At 36.8% G+C, this 20,731-nt stretch overlaps 1 protein-coding gene across 2 annotated transcripts in view; it reads left to right on the forward strand.

Moving 5' to 3' along the window:
* The window catches only part of NAA25 (N-alpha-acetyltransferase 25, NatB auxiliary subunit), a 67,953-nt gene that overhangs the window by 16,187 nt on the left and 31,035 nt on the right, over positions 1-20,731 (forward strand). For both annotated transcript variants that reach the window (XM_079149522.1, XM_079149521.1), the window contains 7 exons: positions 4,477-4,551; positions 6,072-6,179; positions 6,541-6,619; positions 10,916-11,027; positions 11,601-11,690; positions 13,882-14,051; positions 16,311-16,423. In XM_079149522.1, the coding sequence (XP_079005648.1) occupies positions 4,477-4,551; positions 6,072-6,179; positions 6,541-6,619; positions 10,916-11,027; positions 11,601-11,690; positions 13,882-14,051; positions 16,311-16,423 (747 nt within the window). The remainder of the gene's footprint in view (positions 1-4,476; positions 4,552-6,071; positions 6,180-6,540; positions 6,620-10,915; positions 11,028-11,600; positions 11,691-13,881; positions 14,052-16,310; positions 16,424-20,731) is intronic.

Consider the following 20,731-nt stretch of genomic DNA (forward strand, 5'->3'; position numbering starts at 1 on the left):
AATGTTTAACATTTCTACTTCTGGGGAAAAAATATATAATTTTTGGGGGGGTTTGGGGTACCAGGGATTTAACCCAGGGCTTTACAACTGAACCACATCCCCAGTTCTTTTTATTTTTTATTTTTGAGACAGGCTCTCATTAAATTGTGTAGGCCCTTGCCAATTTGCTGAGGCTGGCCTTGAACTTGTAATCCTCCTATCTCGATCTCCTGAGCTGCTGCGATTACAGGTGTGCACCACCTACAGGTGTACACCACTGCACCTAGCTGGAAATATATTTTAACAATGTTTCTTTTCTCTTTTTCTTTTCTTTTCTTTTCTTTTCTTTTCTTTTCTTTTCTGTGCTGGGTATTGAACCCAGGACCTTGCAGCTTGCAATGTAAGCACTCCACCATAAGCAACTGAGCTATATCTCCAGCCCCAACAATGTTTCTTGAATGCCTGTGTATAGGGATATTGTTAAGAGAAGTTATGCAGTTCAGTTATGAAATGCAGTATCATATCCTCCCCCCTAATATAGTTATATCTACTTTATTGACATAGAAAGATGTTCCCAATATATGTAAATGAGAGAAACAGGTTGTAAATGGCCTTCTCCCAGTCCCCTCACATCCTCCTTAATAAAGTTTATAACTCTAAGAATATGCACCAAAATTTTACCAGGGTATAGAGCTATAGCTGCTTCCATTTTTTAAAAAGCATATGTTAATTTTATAATCCAACAGAAAATACACACATGTATACTGTATATATACACACATTCATAAAAAAAGATAAGTTCATACAATAGTGATACTCACATAAATTTTGACAAAAGGGAAAAGGAATCCATACTGCTTTAACTTAGAGCCAGTTTTCATTCTTGCATATCTTAACTTGACATGTTGCCAATCTTGATTTTTGGAGATTTTTGCTTTAGTGTGGTTTAACGAATTAAGGTGTTTAATATGGTTTAACCATATATTGCTTTTGCATTATTCCATTCTTCTTTTTTTGGAGGGTGGGGTACTGGGGATTGAAATTGGGGGCACTTGGCCGCTGAGCTACATCCCCAGCCTTTTTATTTTATTTAGAGACAGAGTCTCACTGAGTTGCTTAGTGCCTTGCTTTTGCTGAGGCTGGCATTGAACTCTCGATCCTCCTGCCTCTGATCCTCCCGTCTCCATCTCCCAAGCCACTGGGATTACACGTGTGCGTGTGCCACAGTGCCCGGTGCCTGCATTATTCTATTCTATATTGGAAGAATGAAGTAGTCTAATTTTCTTTCTTTCTTTCTTACTTTTGTGGTGCTTGGGATGGAACCCAGGACGTTGTTCATGTTAGGCAAGTGCTCTACACTGAGCCACATCCCCAGTCTGGAATGTGTAATTTTTATACTACCTTCATTATTGTTTAAAAGGTAGTTTATAATTCTTTAACACACATATTTATTTTATTTATTTTTAACATTTATTTTGAATGTGATGTGTCAAAGGTAACAGGTATTTAACAAATTTAATGTCATGTTTCATGAGAATAAAGGCTTTTGTTTTGTTTAATGCTGAGTCCCCAGTTCCTAGAGTAGCATCTGCATACTGAATATTTGTTAAATGAATGAATGATTTATGTTGAGGAAGGGAAGCCAGGGAATCAGAAGATTTACATGTCTTCTATTCTAAATCATATCCTTGACAGGTAATATTTAAAACCATCGTAAATGAAGAGTTGTCATTCCTTCATTTGTACAATTAGACTTTCCTTTTCCTGTAAATGACATTCCTGTTCTGAGTCACCAACTTACAGCTATATTTTTAAAACTTGTCTGTCATCAAAAATTTCTGTATCTACAAGTCTGCAGGATGATAGGGTATGGGCCCGAGAGTTTTGTTTTATTTTATATTACATTTTTATATTCATTTCTGATATTATACAGTCTTTTTTTTTTCACTGAATGTCATTATAAAAAATGTTTTCTTAGCTGGGCACAATGGTGCATGCCTGTAATCCCAGCAGCTTGGGAAGCTAAGGCAGGAGGATCACAAGTCCAAAGCCAGCCTGAGCAAAGTGAGGAGCTAAGCAATTCAGTGAGATCCTGTCTCTAAATAAAATACAAAATAAAGGGCTGGGGATGTGGCTCAGTGGTTGAGTGCACCTGAGTTCCATTTCTGGCACCACCCCCCTAAATTTTTTTTCTTTTCTTAAATAAGTAAAATTGGCTTTCCAACACTTTTTATTCCTTACCTCCAGAGTATGTGTACCCTAGTGTTCGTTTTCTCAGGTGCTTTGTCTTATCCTGTATGTCCATTCCATCTGCATATCATCTTGATTCTGCCTCCACAGTGCTTTTAATTCTCTTCTCTATTTGATTTACTTCATCCTGGTTTAGAGCCTCCTCCCCTCTCCTCTTTCTTCCTATTTTGTCTTTTCACTGTACTTCTGATGTGCTCTTCCTCGAGGAGTATAGTTTTGTATTTATCATTTCCCTACTTTCTGGAGACTCCTTTTTGAAATCCTTACACCAAAGGTACCTCTCTCTACCTTTCAACCCTTTCCCCTTAATCTCAGATGTCTTTTGCTTTTCCTTCTTTTCTTCCTCCCTCCCTTCTATTCTGGGGCTCTAACCCAGGACTTCCTGCATGCTAGGCAAGCTCTGTAACCACTGAGCCCTCTTGACTTACTTTCTTTAATTTTTTTTTCAGACTTGTTTTTTCCCTACTCAGATTTTATATACTCACCCATTTATTCCAAATGTACTTGCCTACTTATCCTCACCCTGCCATCTTTGCCTAGGAGAGACATTCTGTTTGAGGTTCATGGTCCATCTGGAGGAGTGCTGCTTTGGAGAGGAACAGGTCTTTATTTTTTATTTTATTTTATTTTATTTTTTTTGTGGTACTAGGGATCAAACTCAGGGCCTTGTGCTTGCAAGGCAAGCACTCTACCAGCTGAGCTATCTCCCCAGCCCTGGAACAGGTCTTTAAAATAGCTTCTTTTATTTTTTTTTAATTAATATGTGCATTAAAGGAAAAATAAAAACAGAAGCAAAGAACAAAGTCATCCAGTTCCAAGCACCTTAGTTAGATGTGTCCCTCCAGGTTGTGCATATACATATACAACATCCCATTTTGTGTGATTAAGATTATAGTGTGTATCATGCTTTTCCACATATTGTATTCACCAGTTCAAAATCCCAAAGCTACATCTCAAAACTGAGTATTTTTGATAACCAAGAATACACTATACCAACTCAGTCTGTTAAAATAATTGTAATCTTTTCTTGGGGACTGCCCATTTTTCCACAAAGAGGAAAGGAAATAAACGTAACTTTTTTTGGAAATACCTAGCATGGTGTTTGTTTGTTTTGTATTGGGGCTGTACCACTGATCTACATCCCAAGTCCTTTCTTTAAAAATTTTATTTTGAGTCAGGGTCTTGCTAAATTGCTGAGGCTGGCTTTGAATTTGGAATTCTCTTGCTTTAACCTCCCAGGTTGCTGTTTAATTACAGGCAAGTACCACATGCCCAGCTCCTAACATAGCATTTTTGTATATGACTGTTTAAAAAAAATTCTTTATTTTTTGGGGGGGTCACTGGACATTGAACACAGGGCCTATCATGTGCTAACAAGCACTCTACTACTGATTTATATTGCTATCGTTAGTATATTTGTATACTTCTTTTCTTAGTGTTTTCTTTTTTTAATGGTAATGCTGGGTATTGAACCCAGGGCTTTGTGCATGCTAAACCTTTGGGACAGAGGCTCAATCTTTCTGTCTTTGGCAGGGATAGTTTCTTCTGCCTTATAGGGCTCCCTGTAATTTTGGAAATGGACTGATGATTGGTGAAAGATTAAAAGATATTCAAGTAGCAATTATTATAGCTGATGGAGTTCTTAGATTCAATTACTAGTTGGCTAATAATGGACAGATTCTCAGTTATTGAATAGATGTATTTCACTCCATTGTGCTGTCCCTGCTTTGAAGTATTTGCATATTATACATTTCACTGTGAAAAGGTTAGTTCTTAATTAGTGATATCTTGAAAGAATCCAAGTATTTTCCTAAGAATTATTTTTAAAAATTATGTCCCAGTAAATCTTTTCTGATATTTAAGTTCAAATATACTATCTGGTGTTTTTTGCTCATTTGTTTTACTGTAACTGGCTAATGTGGTGTCTTCAGTAAAGATTGCTTATTGTTATACATTTAGAATTCAAATTTTGTGTTTGCTTGGTTGTGTTCTAGAACTATACTGAATTGCAGTGTATTCTAGAAATATTGGACTTTTAATTTTAGAAAAATCTTGTTCAAAGGTGAAATATCACCTTTGTGATTACCCCTGTTGCTGTAGCCATGAAGTTACTAGGCACTTAAACCAACTGGGATATTTAATTGTGTTGCAGTTCCCTTGGGAAACTTCTTGCCACATATCTAGATTATTAACTGGTCTCTGTATGATGTTTTCTGAAATAAGTATTTATGGCTCTCTGTCTTTCAGGCTGGCATGGCTCTGTATAAGATTGTCCCCAAAAACCCTTACTACTTTTGGTCTGTGATGAGCTTAATTATGCAAGTGAGTATGGCATTCAGAATGGAATTGAGGTTTGTCTTTAAAATCATTATAATTAATGTCTTCTGAATATCTTGGGTAATAATGAGTTGCAGTGTATGTCAAACAAGGACTTACATATTATCAGTTGACTTTTTTTTCTTAAATCCCAGTACTGGGATTGAACCCAGGGGTACTCTATCACAGATCTACATCCCCAGCCCTTTTTATTTTTATTTAGAGATAGGGCCTTATTAAGTTGTTGAGGCTGTTCTAAATTGCAGTCCTCCTGCCTCAGCCTCACTGGCAGCTGGGTTTACCGGCATGCACCATTGTGCTGGCCTGTCAGTTGACTTTTTAAATTGGGGATATTTAGTGTTCTTTCAGACTTGGTATATCAGTTTATTTGTATGCAGCATGGAGTGTATTTCCTCTGAATCTTTGATCCATTGCTGGGTTTATTGGATCAAGTTACCTTGAAATGTTTGGTATTTTAATCTGATGTTTATTTTAAAGACACTATGTTAGTGAGCAGGGTATTGAACTGGGTGGTCTTACTTTAGCATTTCTCCTTTCTGAACTTCAGTTTGCTCTTTTCCAAAATGGAGACACTTATCTCCCAGAACTGCTGTAAGGACCAAAGTGAGATTTTTGTGTAGGAGAGTGTAGGGAGGAAAGAGATAAAATGTGGTGATAAAGAACAGATATTATGGGGTCAAACATGTCAGCCTTCAGATACACATGGCTTTACCACATGTCTTAGAGAGCTTTTGGGAGACTCTCTTAACCTTCATTTCTTTATAATATTTACCTTGAAAAGTTGTTTGCAAGGGATAAGTGAGCTCTGAGTGGAATCTCCAACACTATTAAAATTATTAACATGTTAATTTTAATTATCAGCTGAAGTATAGCTAGTAATGAAGTGTATGAATAGGAGAAATTGGCATTTTCTTTCTCAATATGTTAACATCTTAAGGAAAAAATAAAGATACTTGAAAGGACTTGAGGAAAAAGAAGTATCCAAAAGACTTTCTTCTTCAAATACTTCATGATGTCCTTGATCTTTATATATTTCTAGAGAAATGTATGAATAACCTATTTAAACATTATGTCATATAGTGGAAGTTCTGTATTTCAAGAATGCATGGGGTGATGAATCTTGTTTTCTTTTTGGTGACACTGGGAATTCAACTCAGGGGAGGTTCTACCTTTGAGTTACATCTTCAGCCCTTTTTATTTTTTATTTTGAGATACTTTCTCACTGAATTGCCTAGGCTGGTTTCAAACTTGGAATTCTACCTCAGCTGCCTAAGTAGCTGGAATTACAGGCTGGGGACACCACACCTGGCAGGATGATGAATCTTTAGTAAAGAAATCTCTTGTAAAGCCAACTACTCTGTAATGTATCTACTTGGAAAATTTAGATTAGATCTGATGTTTGACAGAGTAGAGTGATAAGTATGGGCCAGTGTCACAGTAATGCAGAGTAACATTAATAGTTCAAGCAGAGAATTAGAATTAAACATTTATTTTCCCTTTCCTAGTCTATATCAGCACAGGATGAAAACCTCTCAAAAACGATGTTTCTGCCCCTTGCTGAGAGAATGGTAGAAAAAATGGTGAAAGAGGACAAAATAGAAGCTGAGGCTGAAGTGAGTGTTTGAAGCCCAATTTTTGTGATTTCATTATTTTGATTGTACCACTATTTTATATTACAATATTATGTACTGTTGCTTTGTTCCAGTTGTATAGCTGGATTTTCAGTCTTGTCATTTGTGTAAAGGTGAAGCTTTGGAAGCCCTCTGTTTAAGTATAATGAACACTGAGCTGTTTCTAGCAAATATTGTAAGCTGAGATGTGTATGGATGGGGAAGACACCTTTGTCTGATTATCACTATCATTTTCATCTCCTTTGAAGATAGTATTCTCTTCTATTAAATAATTTTTGAAAACATCCATATGACTATCTTATTGAAAAGTTTTAATGATTGCACTTGTTTATTTCTCTATAAGGTTGAACTTTATTACATGATCCTGGAACGACTGGGAAAGTACCAAGAAGCCTTGGATGTCATTAGAGGGAAATTAGGAGGTAACTTTTAAAGTTTTCTTAGAGGTTTTTTTTTTTCTATTTAAATAGGAAAATTGTTAATTGAATCCTGTGTATGAAGAAAGTCCTTCCTTATACAAAGATAGGAAGATGTGAAACAGAGATACGAAGACATAAAAGCATCACTTGTGATTTTTCACCTTGTTATATTCTTCATGTTGTAAATTTATTTTTAAAAAATGTTTTTGTTTTTGGTACCAGGGATTAAACCCAGGGGTACTTAATCACTGAGCTACATCCCCAGCCCTTTTTGTTTTTAATTTTGATACAGGGTCTCACAAAGTCCTTAGGACCTCCCTTGCTAAGTTGCCAAGGTTGGTCTCAACTTGTGATCCTCTTGCCTCATCCTCCCAATATGCTGAGATTACAGGCATGTGTCATCATGCCTGGCTAAACTACTTTTTAATTGAAAATAATTCATTGATTCAGAAAATTCAAGGAGTACGAAAGATAGCCTAGATCTGTAACCCCTACCCCAGATTCTCTTCCATTTAATATTTCTTTATGTCCTTCAAAAGATATATGTTCCCCTCTGTCTTTCTTTTTTAAATTTTTAAATTTTGGTACTGGAAGTTGAACCGAGAGCCCCTTTACCACTAAACCACATCCCCATCCTTTTTATTTTTTATTCTGAGTCAGGTTCTCACCAAGTTGCTAAGAGCCTCGATAAGTTGCTCAGGGTGGCTTTGAACTTGCCATCCTCTTGCCTCAGCCTCCTGAACCTCTGGGTTTGTTGATGTGGGTTTTTTTGTTTTTTTGTTTTTTTTGTTTTTTTTTAATGTATAGTTTTAGTTGTGAATGAACCTTTATTTTTATGTGGTGCTGAGAGTCGAACCCAGTGTCTCACACATGCTAGGCAAGTGCTCTGCCACTGAGCCTCCCACTAGCCTGTGTGTGTTTTTTTTTTTTTTTTTTTAAACATATGTTTTTAAATTTTTCACTCCTAGTCAGTGGGAGTAACTGTATATGAGTAGTCCCAGATCTTTCATTAGGTGCAAACATAAAACGACTGTTTTGTACAAGTATATATACTTTACTAGATTATGTACAGTCATAAAACTGTAATGCTATTAAATTTTGTGAAATGTAGAAGTTATTATTATTTTTTTGGTACCAGGGATTGAACTCAGGGGCAGTCAACCACTGAGCTACATCCCTATCCCTGTTTTGTATTTTATTTAGAGAGAGGGTCTCGTTTTGCTATTGCTGAGGCTTGCTTTGAACTTGTGATCCTCCTAAGCCACTGGGATTACAGACATGTGCCACCATGCCTGGGAGAAAATATTATTATTTATTATTTTTAAGATTTTTGTTTTAATATTGTTTTAGTTGTAGGTGGACACAATACCTTTATTTTACTTTTATGTGGTGCTGAGGATAGAACCCAGGGCCTCAAGCATGCTAGGAGAGTGCTCTACCATTGAGCCACAACCCAAGCCCAGAAAATAATTATTTTTATTATGATTTATAGCAATTTAAAAAATTTGTTCTGATTGGTTATACATGATAGTAGAAGGCATTTTGACACACTCTTCACAAATGGAACATAACATCTTCTTATTCCTCTGGGTGTACCTGTTGCTGAGTCACACCAGTAGTGTAATAATACATGTATGTAGGGCAATATGTCTTTCTCATTTGCTGTCCTTCATCCCTACTGCCCCACCCCTCCTCTTACTCCCCTCTGCATAATCCAAAGTTCCTTCATTCTTCCTAAGCACCTTGTCTTCCCATGGAGCAACATCTATTTATCAGAGAAAACATTCAGCCTTTGCTTTTTTGGGATTCGCTTATTTCACTTAGCATGGTATCCTTTAGTTCCCTTTATTTACCTGCAAATGCCATACTTTCATTCTTCTTTAAGGCTGAGTTATATTCCATTGTGTATATGTACCACATTTTCTTTATCCATTCATTTGTTAAAGGGAATCTAGGTTGGTTCCATAGTTTAACTATTGTGGATTGAGCTGTTATAAACTTTAATGTGTAATATGCTGATTTTAACTCCTTTGGGCATAGACTAAGGAGTGGGAGAGCTGGGTCAAATGGTGGTTCCATTCCAAATTTTCTGAGGACTCTCCATACTGCATCCCATTTCTCAAACTGCATTCCATGGTGGTTGTACCAATCTGCAGCCCCACCAGCAATGTATGAATATACCTTTTTCTCCACATCCTCACCAACACTTACTATTACTTATATATTCTTGTTTTTTTTTTTTTTCGTGGCACTGGGGATTGAACCCAGGACCTTGTGCTTGCAAGGCAAGCAAGCTACCAACTGAGCTATCTCCCTAGCCCATATATTCTCGATTATTGCCATTCTGACTGGAGTGAGATGAAATCTTAGAGTAGTTTTGATTTGCATTTCTCTAATTGCTAGAGATGATAAAAATTTCTTTGTATGTTAATGGATTGTATACCTTCTGCAAAGTGTGTTCAGTTCCTTAGCCCATTTATTGATTCTGTTATATGCTCTTTTGGTGTTAAGTTTTTTGAGTTCTTTATATATCTTGGAGATTAGCACTCTATCTGAGGTGTGGTTGGTAAAGATTTTCTTCCATTCTGTAGATGCTCTCTTCATGTTATTGATTGTTTCCTTTGCTGAGAAGAACCTTTTTATTTTGGCACCAATACCATGCTGCTTTTGTTACTATTGCTCTGTAGTATAGTTTAAGTTCTGGCATTGTGATGCCTCTTGCTAAGGATTGCTTTGGCTATTCTGGGTCTCTTATTTTTCCAAATGAATTTCATGATTGCCTTTTCTAGTTCTCTGAAGAATGTCATTGGGATTTTAATAGGAATTGCATTGAATCTGTGTAACACTTTTGGTAGTATGGCCATTTTGACAATATTAATTCTACCTATCCAAGAGCATGGGAGATCTTTCCATCTTCAAAGGTCTTCAAGAGGTCTTTTGTTAGATTAATTCCCAAGTATTTTATTTTTGTTGAGGCTGTTGTGAATGGGGTAGTTTTCTTAATTTCTCTTGCAGTGGATTCATTGCTTATGTATAGAAATGCATTTGATTCATGGGTATTGATTTTATATCCTGCTACTTTGCTGAATTCATTTATGAGTTCTAGAAGTTTTCTGGTGGAATTTTTTGGTTCTTATAGAATTATGTCATCAGCAAATAAGTGATAAGTTTGAGTTCTTCTTTTCCTATTCATATCCCTTTAATTTCTTTCGTCTCTCTGATTGCTCTGGCTAGAGTTTGAAGGATGATGTTGAATAGAAGTGGTGAAAGATGGCATCCTTGTCTTGTTCCTGTTTTTAGAGGGAATGCTTTTAATTTTTCACCATTTGGAATATATTAGCCTTGGGCTTAAAATAGATAGCTTTCACAATGTTGAGGTATGTTCCTACTATCCCCATTTTTTTCTAGTCTTTTGATCATGAAGAGGTGTTGTATTTTGTCAAATGCTTTTTCTGCAGCTATTGAGATATGATTCTTATCTTTAAATCTGTTGATGTGATGTACTGTGTTTATTGATCTCCGTATGTTGAACCAACCTTGCATCCCTGAGAAATTATTATTTTTAATGTAACATATTCTCTAACTTTAGTGTTCTTACAGATGGATAAAATAATGCCATTCTGTTTTTATTTAACTAGATTATTTATAATTCTATGGATAGTTAAAATTTAGATTCTGTGTAGGAAATTAATAATGTAATTATTATAATCCTAACCTGCTAAACTTTGATCAAAGAACAGGGTAGATATTATCTGATCAGAACTGTAGTTCCATTCTTTCTGTTCCTAATTGTTTGGAGGTCTTTGATTTATTCTCTTTTTTGTCTTCCACTTCACTTTGCTTATCCTATCAGTCCAATCCTCTTTGTTGTTTTAGGACTTAATTTACCAATCTTTAGATACTGTGGGGGTTTTATAAGTATATTCCACATACTCGATCCTCAGCCTAATGTATTGTGGATCCTTGTATTTTACTGAGAAGGTTATAAAAATTAAGGGCGGGAAATAAACTTTTTTCCACATATGCTGTGGTGCATGCTTATAAGACTGGGTCAGGAAGTTGAGGCCATCTTGGGTAACATTGAGACCCTGTCTCAAACAGTAACAAAAACAATCCAGAAATGTACTTTTTTCTCTTTAGCAAAATAACCTTCATAAATAGTAGTTTGTAGCTAATAGTAGTCCTATTTTCTAGGAGTGTGAATGAAAAAAATGTGACATTTTTCTTGTAATTGGACTTTATTCTGGTTGTACATAGAAAGGAAAGCAGCTCACCAACTTTAATAACTTCTAATTGTAGAGAAACTGACAAGTGAGATTCAGAGTCGGGAAAATAAATGCATGGCTATGTACAAGAAGCTCAGCAGGTGGCCAGAGTGCAATGCCCTTTCCAGGCGCCTCTTACTAAAAAAGTGAGTAGATGCTGCTTTTTGTGCTATCAGACTGCAGTGAGGCTTTAAGACCTCCCTGTTGACATTGTTTTGTGTGTATTTTGAGATTGCTGGGTATAGAGTATTCTTACAGTAGTTGTGTCCTGGATGTTTTTCTTAAAGTTTTCAATCAGCCTTCATCTTTTAGTAAAGAGAGATAATGCTACTTTTACCACCATGATGCTGAATATTAGTTAGGTCTTGAGAATGAACGCTGAAAATCATCATTTGTCAAATTAAATTTAAACCTAATATAAGGCTTACCTCCTACCTAGGCCTCCTTCAATTTTGATAGTGCTCTGTGGGGAGATTTCTGTTTAGAACATTAGTTTTCTACATTTGGTCATTTTATTGAAGTAAAGTGTAGTCTCTTACAAATTTTTACTTTGAAAATGACTGGAGTGCTGCCCTTTCAGGGCTGCCAAGGAAGTGCGGGGGGGGGGGTGGTGGATTGATTATTCTTGGGACATATGAATAAGCTGACATCATGGTTCCTAAGGCAGATTTGTCACAACTTGGGTTTAATCCTGTGTGCATCATTCAATCTGATTTTAGCTCAGATGACTGGCAGTTCTATCTGACTTATTTCGATTCTGTCTTTCGACTGATTGAAGAGGCCTGGACTCCTCCTGCTGAAGGTGAACAGTAAGTCATCTTCTTTTCTGAATTACAGTTGCATTTTTTTTTTGTCCTGGGGATTGAACTTAGGGTCACCTAACCACTGAGCTGCATCCCCACAGGGCAGGCACCCCACCCCCCATCCACCCACCCTTTTTTAAAATTTAGAGACAGGTTCTCCCTATGTTGCTTAGGGCCTTGCTCAGTTGCTGAGGCTGGCTTTGAAATTGCACTCCTCCTGCCTCAGCCTCCTGAGCTGCTGGGAGAACAGCCATGTGCCACCATGCCCTGCTCTTCTGGCACTTTTTAAAATTTTTTTTGGCGGTGTTGGAGATTGAACCCAGGGCTTGTGCTTGTGAGTCAGGCACTCTGTCAACTGAGCTATATCCCCAGCCCCTACTGGCACTTTTTTAATAGGTGCTAGCTTAAGGATTTCATTGTAAGCCAATTGAATTCTCCTTTTCTGTCTTAATAATATGTTCTTTTCAAAGTAAAAATTTCCCCTCATTTTTTAAATTATGAAAGAAATGTGAGAATTGTAAAAATCTTATTAGTGCAGAAATGTGCAGGATGCTAGTTTCCAAAAATAACTATTGGTAACAATTTGGTGTTTTTCCCTCTATTTATTTATTTATTATTTTTAGTTGTAGCTTGACACAGTACCTTGTTTTTTATTTATTTTTATGTGGTGCAGAGGATCGAACGCAGTACCTCATACATGCGAGGCAAGCGTTCTCTCTACCACTGAGCTATAATCCCAGCCACTAAATTTATTTTTTGTCTATATACTAACCTAATTATAACTTAATGGGATTGTATTAGACATAATAGTTTGCGACTTGATATTTTCTCCCTTCAAATATTTTTTTGGTATCTTTCTGTATATTGTACCTATAAATCTGTTTCAGTCTTTCAGTAGCTTGAGAGGTCTGTTTTGGAGATACAATTGATTTAACTTTTCCTCTATTGATAGGTGGGTGTTTTAGATTTTTTTTTGGTCTTTCCCTCCCTAATATAGATAATAATACAGACATAAATACAATATTCTTTTTTTTTTGTGGTGCTGGGAATCGAACCCAGGGCCTTGTGCTTGCAAGGCAAGCACTCTATCAACTGAGCCATCTCCCCAGCCCTACAATATTCTTGTGAGCTCTTTTCTTCGTTGGTTTTAATGTGGTGCCGCAGATTGAGCCTGGACCTTTTGTGCATGCTAAGTAAGCACACTACCAATGAGCTTCATCTCCAGTCCAAATGAGATCTTTTTAAAATGTGAATGCAGAAATATGATGGTTTAAGGTACCAATTATGGGGGCTAGGAGTGTAATTCAGTGGAAGAATGAGGGCTTAGTGTGCATGAGGCCCTAGGGTTCAATCCTAGCACTACAAAAAAAGGAAAAAAAGATACCAACTATGAGCTCATACTTCATAATATTAACTCAGTTGTCTAATTTTTCTCAGCCTTTTTTTTTTTAAATATGTTGATGAACCTTTGGGCCTTTATTTTATTTTTTATTCATTTCTTTCTTTCTTTTTTTTGTGGTGCTGGGGATTGAATCCAGGTCCTTGAGCTTGCAAGGCAAGCACTCTATCAACTGAGCTATATCCCTAGTCCTTATTCATTTATTTCTATGTGGTGCTGAGGATCATCCCCAGTGCCTCACACGTGCTAGATAATCACTCTACCACTCAGCCACAACCCCAGCCCTCAGCCTTTGTTTTTCAAGTAATTTTCTAATTTTTATTAGGCAATGTTTGATATATACACAATTATTAATTTTTTTTATAAAGAAGGACGTAATGTGATTAGTCACTTTACAATAGTCAAATGCCAAAGTTAGGAGTAATTTTATTAGTATATTATCTGTTAGAGAATGCTGATAGATATCCTTTATCCCCCTTCCCCCTTGTTTTTGTAGTTCTGGGGGTTGAACACGGGGGTGCTGTACCACTAACCTACATTCTAGCCTTTTTCATTTTTTACTGATACAAGGTATCACTAAATTGCTTATGTTGGCCTCAAGTTTGTGATCCTCCTGCCTCAGCCTCCCAAGTTGCTGGGATTACAGGTGTGTGCCACCACCCTGTACCACACCATTTTTATTGTTTTATTATTATCAAAGTGTTGTTTCTTGTTTGAAAATATTTTCTTAACCTGACTTTAAACTTTGGGAAGGGTGGTAGAGGCAATAAAATACCTTTTTCATGTGTTTATACCTAGCTCTTTAGAAGGAGAAGTACATTATTCTGCAGAAGAGGCTGTGAAGTTTATAGAAGATCGAATAACAGAAGAATCTAAAAGTTCTCGCCATCTCCGAGGACCACATCTAGCTAAATTGGAGCTGATTAGGCGCTTACGAAGTCAAGGTTGTAATGATGAATACAAACTAGGTAAGAAAACATGATATTTGGGAACTGGAGAAGATACAAGGATACCTTAGTACCCGAGTGCAGTATTCATTATCTGAGACCTATAGTGACAAAATCATGTTCAGGAAGGAAACATCTTCATTATCTGAAAATATTTACTAATGAATGAATCACTTACAAAATTAGTCCTCTGTCACACATTCAATTTGGCCTAACATTTTCATCTTTCCCTGTTCTACCAGACCTTTTGCTAACACGATAAAGTCAAATCAGTTCCAAAGAAAAATTGCCAGTTTTGTAAGAGTTTTAGGATTTCATGAGGTAGATGAAAGTTGTCTTGAAAATCTGTTCCAAACACTCAAAAAATTTTTGACAAAAGACTATTGGAGGGCTAGGATTGTAGCTTAGTGGTGGAATGCTTTCCTAGCATGCGTGAGGCACCGGGTTCGATCCTCAGCACTACTCTAAAAACTAAATAAATAAACAAAGGTATTGTGTCCATCTACAACTAAAAAAACAAATTTAAAAATAAGGACTATTGGACAGAATTAGAGGAGTTATCTGAAGAGAAAGTTAAAGTTTCTTTTTTAAGTTTAAATTTATAAAGATTAATACAGGAAGAAAAGAATGATACAAATAGTAAAGCATTAAGAGATATCTTTAGGAAATTTGATGAAGCCTTTAGATATTTTTATAAAATAGTTTCTTAACTATTTTAATGTAAGGTGTTATATTGTGCTAGTTCATGATTTTGTTGGAAAAAATGACCCCCTCCGCCAAAAGCAGCTACTTCTCATACTGAAAATTACCTTACAGTCTTTATCATACCTGACTTTCGCTGAATCTAAGATAATGAACTCTCCATTGTTCAGCTTTATTTTTAAGGAGAAAGCTCCAAAGACACTTTTCACCCCCTCATTGATATGAAAGTTTGGTGCTTGTTGAAAGTTATTTAAGGGGTTTTTGGGGGAGCCCAGTTGTCCTGATGTAATAAGCACCTCCAGTATTTGAAATCTGGCCTGGAACATCTCCGTCCTTAATCATTCAGTGTTCTTGGCAGCTCCTTCCTCTGGCATTCTCATTGTAGCTTATTCACAGCTAATTTTGAATTCCATGCTAGCTTCTCTCTCTTTCCTATTCTTTTTTTCTTTTTTGGTGGTGCTGAGCATAAACCCAGCACCTTCCACATGCTAGGCAAGTGCTTTGCCACTGAGTTACCTAAGCTACCTCCTCAGCCTTGGCTTCTCTCTTTGGGATTACTTCAGTAACCTCAATCTGTGCTACTTCCAGATCTGCAAATCAAAGTGCTCATATTTTCTTTGCAAAGCTGGATTTTAAAGTGTCTGAATCTGTCTTGATACCTGCTCTATCTATCCCCTGGCTCTGCTTCCCACTTGCCAGCCCTTTGCATATGTGAATTTGTCTAGTAGCCACCAAATTTTTTTTTTTTTTTTTTTTTGCCAGACCAGTGAATGATTCTTAGTCTTAAAATCTTACAGAAACCCTTCATTAAAAATTCTTGTTTCTTAAATCTTATGTCAGTTTGAGAACTCTAATTGGAAGGAAAATAAAATGAACTGGTAGTTCTCTGTAAATCCAGGTTTAAATTTTCCACAGTCAGTATTTAGCCTGGTGGCTCTTCCCATTTATTTTCTCTTCTATTGGTGTGCTGGTCAACAAGATTTACCTTTCATTCAGTTAGCATTTTTTAATGCTTGTTAAGTAGTTCAAGAATTGTTGTGAAGAGGATTTGGGGATATAACTCGGTGGTAGGGTTCTTGCCTTGCATGCACAAGCCCTGGGTTCATTTCCCAGCACCACCTTTTAAAAAAAGAACTATGTGGAGAGAAGCATGTTTGCTTAATATTTGCATATAAACTTGTCTTTATTCTAGTGTTAATTTAATGCAAACCTTTTTTTTTTTTTTTTTCCTGGGTGCTGGGGATTGAACCCAGGGTCTTGTGCTTGTGAGGCAAGCACTCTACCAACTGAGCTATCTCCCCAGCCCAAAACTTATTTGCTGTTTAAATTTTAACTGAATGAGACAGCTTCACATTTCCTAGGTACAATAACAGGTAAGCTGAGCTTGTAAGATTCACCTCTAAAGTATAATTTTTAAACTGAGAAGCATTCAGTCCTCTCTTATTTTCATTCATTGTCATTCAAGTGTTAAGCGACACTTTAATTGAAATAAATATTTCCAAATTAGACCTTTCACTTAAATTAGGCATTTCTTTAGTTATGAATAATTTAGTAATGTCCTCTCTCCCCTACCCTTAGGTGACCCAGAAGAATTAATGTTCCAGTATTTTAAAAAGTTTGGAGATAAACCATGTTGTTTTACAGACCTTAAGGTGTTTGTTGACCTCTTGCCTGCTACACAGGGTACAAAAGTAAGTATATGTCAGAATTCCATTGGGTGCCTCTATTTACTAAAAGTAGGTTAACTGTTTGGGTTTCCTTCCTGTATTGTGTGGGACTGGTGGATATGAGATAGCACTATAACTGCCCTGGCAAGCTAAGTACTCCAGGTACTATCACAGTGAAAGCTCAATTTCTCCTTTTCCCCCCTGGTACTGGGGATTGATCCCAGGGGCACTTTACCACTGAGGTACATCTGCGTACCTTTTTATTTTATTTTGAGACAGGGTTTTGCTAAGTTGTCCAGGCTGGCCTTGAAGTTGCCTTCTGCCTCAGCCTTTGGAGTAGCTGGCTTGATTTCTTGTCAAATTGAGCTGTTGTGGGAAGAAAGCTGTGGCAGATAACTGGATTCTCCTTTTTAAAAATACAATTATTTTGAGATAATTGTAGATTTACATGGGATTTGAAGAAATAACAGAGAGAGCCCATATATCCTTCATCCATTTTGCCCCAGTGGTAACATATTGCAATAACTATAGTGTAATATAATTAGGAAATTGACATTGATGCAATCTATTGATCTTACTCAGTTTTACAAGCATTTATTTGTGTGTATATGTGTATGAAGGGGTGCTTTATCGCTGAGCTACATCTTCAGTCCTTTTTATTTTTTATTTTGAGATGGGTCTTTCTAAATTGCCAAGACTGACTTCACTTGTGATCCTCCTGCTTCTGCTTCCTGAATCGCTTGGATTATAGGCATGTGCCTCCATGTCCAGATTCACATTGCCCCTTTTGACCCATAGCTACCTATCTGTACCTCTTGTTCCTGCTTCTCTCTCTCTGGGCAACTACTAATAAATGGGGAATGAATGATGCATATTGGGAGCATAGGTCTAGACGATGACTAGAGTATTTTTTTTGGTAAGTCTTATCTTGAGTCCACCAGGACTCAGTACTTTAGCAGACTTGAGGTGACATATCTAAGGCAGATGGAACAGTGTATTCCCTTAACTGGCAAGGAGCCCCTGCATCTTGAGATGCTGTGTTTATAGAGCTCATGCCAAGACTAGAAATTTCTGGATAAATTGTAACACATCCAGAAAAGAGGTTTCTGGGTTGTAGGAGGATTTAAAAGCCTGTGAGAGAGAAAAATGGTTGTGTGGAAAAGAAGTTTGATCTGGTGATGACAGAGTAGTATTCTGTTCACAAACTTAAAAGCTATCTTGGGGATGGGGTTGTGGCTCAGTGGTAGAGTGCTTATGTGTGAGGCACTGGGTTTGATTCTCAGCACCGCATATAAATAAATAAAATAAAGGTTCATCAGTAAATAAAAATCTATATTTAAAAAAAGCTATCTTGTAGAAATGGGAGGAGAATAGGGATCAGCAAGAACTTTTTACAGGGAATTCAGAGTTTGGAGTATGAGCAAAAGATCTTTTTAGTAGTCAGAATTCTTTAAAAGTACAGTATGTGAGTTTTGTGGTTTCTGGAGGAATTTAAGCAGAATCTAGTTAACCATGTAGAATGGACTCACTGAGCGCTTGTTAAGCAAATTAGGTGCCAAGCCCTAAGCAACTGATCGTGTTCTGCTGTGCTTATCATCTCATAAGTTGAAGCATCTTATGGTGGCTGTTGCAGGAGGACTTTATGGGTTTGCTTTGGCTGAGATTTATGAAGGTTGTTACTATAAAGTTTAAAATACTAGCAACTTTTCAGAGCAGTTCTACTTGATTGGTTTTTCAGAAATCTTAGGTCATCTCATGTGACCCCCATATAGTAGATTATTCACAGGAACCCTGCTGGAATACTAGCAGTGATAACGATGGTCATTGTTCTGTGACACTAAGGATTAAGCTGTTGCAATCTTACTTTGTAACCTTATTCTGTGTGCATTTTAATTTTGCTGTCATAGCTTTTTAACTTTTTATCAGGATGACTTCAGTAGCGAAAAATTCTGTCACTCAGCAAGTCTATTTGTTGGAGATTCAAACTACCCGAATAGGTTCAAACTGAGAACTGCTGTTGGAATGGATTATGAACCCGATCTTACAAGTATGACTAGCCACTAAGAATGAACCATCAAATCTAGTAATCCTGAAGTGGTTCATGCAGGATGATATATTAATCTTTTGTTTTCTTTGCCTTGGTGTTTTAGAATCAAACAATTATTCTAGTTTTTAAAGAACTAAAAATGTGGGCTGGGGAGATAGCTCATGGCAGAGTGCTTGCCTTGCAAGCACAAGGCCCTGGGTTCGATCCCTAGCACCACAAAAAAAAAAAAAAAAAAAAAAAGAACTAAAAATGTTTTACAGACTAAAACTGTGCATGTTATTTCATAATAAAATCTGTTTGAAGGATTCACTAAGGAATGCATTAAGAATAAACATAACTAATATGTAAAATGACTTTTAAGAATGGCAGAGCTGACCGTAGAAACTACATAGGCATGTAATCAAAAGCATGAAAACCATTAATGCAAATGGGCACAGTGGCACACGCCTGTAAGCATAACAGTGCAGAGACTGAGGCAGGAGGATCCCAAGTTTGAGACCAGCCTCAGCAACTTAGTGAGACCCTCTCTCAAAATAAAAATAAAAGGATCTGGGGATGTAGCTGAGTGGTAGAGCACCTCTGGGTTCAATTCTCAGAAACCCTCCCCCTTTCCAGTATAAGGCATGGGTCGGTGGGGGTGTGGTAGAGGAGATAGAACCTCATGTCATAGATCAGACCAAGAGGAGATTTACACTTTTATGGTATTGCCAGACTGATTGGAGTTAGTGGACCTAAAAAATATTAACCCTAATAGAAAGAAGGTTGTACAAAAAAGGAGCTAATCCTGATTCTACAGTAGAACCAGTAGATCAAGACTATAACTATGAAAATAAACAAATTTCTATATGTCTATAATTTAGATTTATGGAAGTAACGACAGAGTTACGACTATTAGAGGTGTGTGCCACCACTCCTACCTCTTAGAAATGCTTTCCCTAGAGCCTTTTTGCCACCATCTGTTTCGGGATTTATATTTTGGGCTTAAGTATTCTGGGATTAGTTTAGAAGTATGGGAGGGGATGGGGCTTTCATCAATGAATAAGCAAATTTTCACCTTATCCCCTATTTTTAGCTCTGCCACCTCTGCCCAGGTCTACAGTGTCTCTGGTTCAGCTTCTGTTCATCCTCAGGAAGTGGGTCTGTGACCTTGGAGAGAGGATCAACTTCTTAGACCAAATTCACTAAATTCTCTTTTCATCCCATGGGTACCTTAGTCTTCAGAGACACTTGGTACCCTTAATTCCTGAGTCTTGAAGGTTCTGTGGTTGAAAATTTCTTAAGTTTTCTGAGGTCCTGGTACTGGAATAAGCTTAGTGCTTCTTGATGCCCTTCCCACTGCAAACTGAGATTTCAGCCTGTGTGGCCCTATCAATCAGTTACTGCTTACCACCTGCTCTCCTGCTTTTGTCCTTTGAAATTTTGTTGTTTTAATTTACTGTCATCTCTTCACATGTTTTGATCTTTTAAAATTTTTTTTGATTTGTTCTTTTTAGATATACATGACAGTGTATTTTGACATATTGTACATACATGGAACATAATTTTCCATTCTTCTGGTTGCACATGATGTGGAGTTACACTGTTTTTTTTTAATATCTTTGTGAGCTTATTCCTTTTTTATTCCTTAATGTCCTCTTAGTAGGATTTTAAAAGTGAGGTACAATGAGCATGTGTTTAATAAATACATAACTGGAACTGGTGTGCGATTTTTGTTTTTGTTTTTTTAATTCTTACCAAACTTAAAGAACTATGACAGTTTAAGGCAGGATGATACTGTTGGGAGAAATAGTGTGAATGCTACATGGGATTTGTTATTTCTAACAACTGAACAAGAATCTACAATTATCTAAATTTAAAAACTTAAAATAAGATCACTGATAATGATAACCATCCCTTCAGTGTACGACCTTTCCTTTAATAATTTATTTGTAGCCTGATGTGGTGGCACATGTGTAATACCAGCAGTTTGGAAGATGGAGGCCAGGAAGGATTGAAAGTTGGAGGGTAGCCTGGGTAACTTTGGAAGACTGTGGCCCAAAACCAACCAAACAAACAAAAGTGTTGGGGTTGTAGCTTAAGGATAGAGTGCTTGTCTAGCATGTGCAAACCCCTGGGTTTAATCCCCATTACCCCCCCCCAAAAAAAAAAAAAAAAAAAAAAAGGGGAAGTAAATCAATGTAATTGTGGATTTCAGTTCTTATTTTTTAAATTTTTGGCAGCCTACTCTTTTGCAGTCTTCCTAATTAAATCTTTTTATTGATATAATATATATTGTTAATTTCTAT

The sequence above is a fragment of the Sciurus vulgaris genome (assembly GCF_902686455.1).
Source record: "Sciurus vulgaris genome assembly, chromosome: 8".
Classification (NCBI taxonomy): domain Eukaryota; kingdom Metazoa; phylum Chordata; class Mammalia; order Rodentia; family Sciuridae; genus Sciurus; species Sciurus vulgaris.